At 55.9% G+C, this 1,391-nt stretch overlaps 1 protein-coding gene across 1 annotated transcript in view; it reads right to left on the bottom strand.

The window, feature by feature from the left end:
• LOC102883920 (solute carrier family 2, facilitated glucose transporter member 7) overlaps positions 1–1,391 on the bottom strand; it is a 15,977-nt gene that overhangs the window by 8,804 nt on the left and 5,782 nt on the right. Inside the window, 2 exon segments of the mRNA XM_015591309.1 lie at positions 406–499; positions 501–559. Coding sequence (XP_015446795.1) covers positions 406–499; positions 501–559 — 153 coding nt within the window.

The raw sequence follows: 1,391 nt of genomic DNA, 5'->3' as shown, positions 1-1,391 counted from the left end.
CTCCTACTTCATTGAGAAAACAGAAGCAACCTGAAGGAAACGTCTACGACTGCTACACCCACCCACGTGACAGCAACCGCGCTGCGTGCTGACAAAAACCTCTCCGCTTCAGCCTGCTTCCCCTTCCAGCTCCCCCCAACTTCTCTCCTTCCCTTTACAGCAAATCTCCCAAGAGCTGTGAGTGCCTCTTGTCCCTGCGTCTTCCCCATCCATTTCTAAACACAATGTGTCCCCCTCACTCATCAAAACTGTGCTCGTCAAGGTCACCCATGTCCACCAAGCCACACATTACCCAACCCAAAGATCGCCCCTCGGCCTCAACGGACTCAATCTGCCAGGAACACAGGCGCAGCTGGGCGAATGGCTGGACCCTCTTCCCCTTGGACCTCGGGGTGCTGCTGGTACCTGTAGGGTTGCCCAGGATGGCCTGCGGGCTGAAGATCCGCGCTAGGAAGACTCCCATGATGACAACAACCTCGGTCATTGCTCCCAGCATGCCCCCTAAGGTTCTTGGGAGCCAACTCCCCCAGGTACATGGGAAAGGCACTGTAGCAGATGCCTGGTTCCAGCAAAACAAAAATCAGGGGAGAAGAAAAGTGGTGCCAGCCTCCTGTGACCCGGGACCCTGAGACTTAATTCAGTTCCATCTCACAATCCCTGAGCTTCTCCACGGTGTCAGCACCACCAGAATATGAGCAGAGACTAGTCTAGAGGAAGGTGGTTGGGAATGTTGACGAGGGGTTTCCCACAACAGGTGGGAGACAGAGTTGGACTAGATGATCTCCTAGATTCCCCCGGAGAGTGAAAACCCGAGAGGCAGGGGGTGTCTGAGAAATGGACAGGATCCACCCTTACCTTCCAGACCGTGCTCTGGGCCCCCTTGCTGGCTTCCATCAGTGGCTCCCTTGACCACCCTCCCCATGCCCTTTGGCTTGGGTTTTGCCAAGAGAGAAAACACCAGTGGATCAGGAAGGGAGAGCCCCAGTTGTGGGGTGGCTGCTGGCTACCCCACTCTGATTTCCCCACACTTCATCCCCATTTGAGGACCATCAGGACCCTGACTGGCATGGCATGGTGTCATTCAGCCAGGGGGGTGGTGCTCTGATGCCAGGATGGTGGAGGCAGCAGGGGAGTGAGGTGTTTTTAAACAGAAATCCAGGAACCCCTCCTGCAGGGGATTCATAGAGTGCTATGAAAATCCTCTGCTAGGTGGCACTGGACCACCTAGATATGCAAATTGGTTTTCTCAGGCCCCTGTTCTCTCCTTGGGAGGCTGTACCCCTGAGAGAGCCGCCATCACAGCCCAGACTCTGAGAGCAGAGGGTCAGCCAGCCCTAAAGCCTCAGAAGAACAAACAGCCCACATGTGCCTCGACCTCCCCGTCCTTCCTG

This window comes from Pteropus alecto, unplaced genomic scaffold (genome assembly GCF_000325575.1).
Source record: "Pteropus alecto unplaced genomic scaffold, ASM32557v1 scaffold125, whole genome shotgun sequence".
NCBI lineage: Eukaryota > Metazoa > Chordata > Mammalia > Chiroptera > Pteropodidae > Pteropus > Pteropus alecto.
The sequence above is the reverse complement of the archived record's forward strand: the minus strand, read 5'-3'. Positions and strand labels throughout refer to the sequence as shown.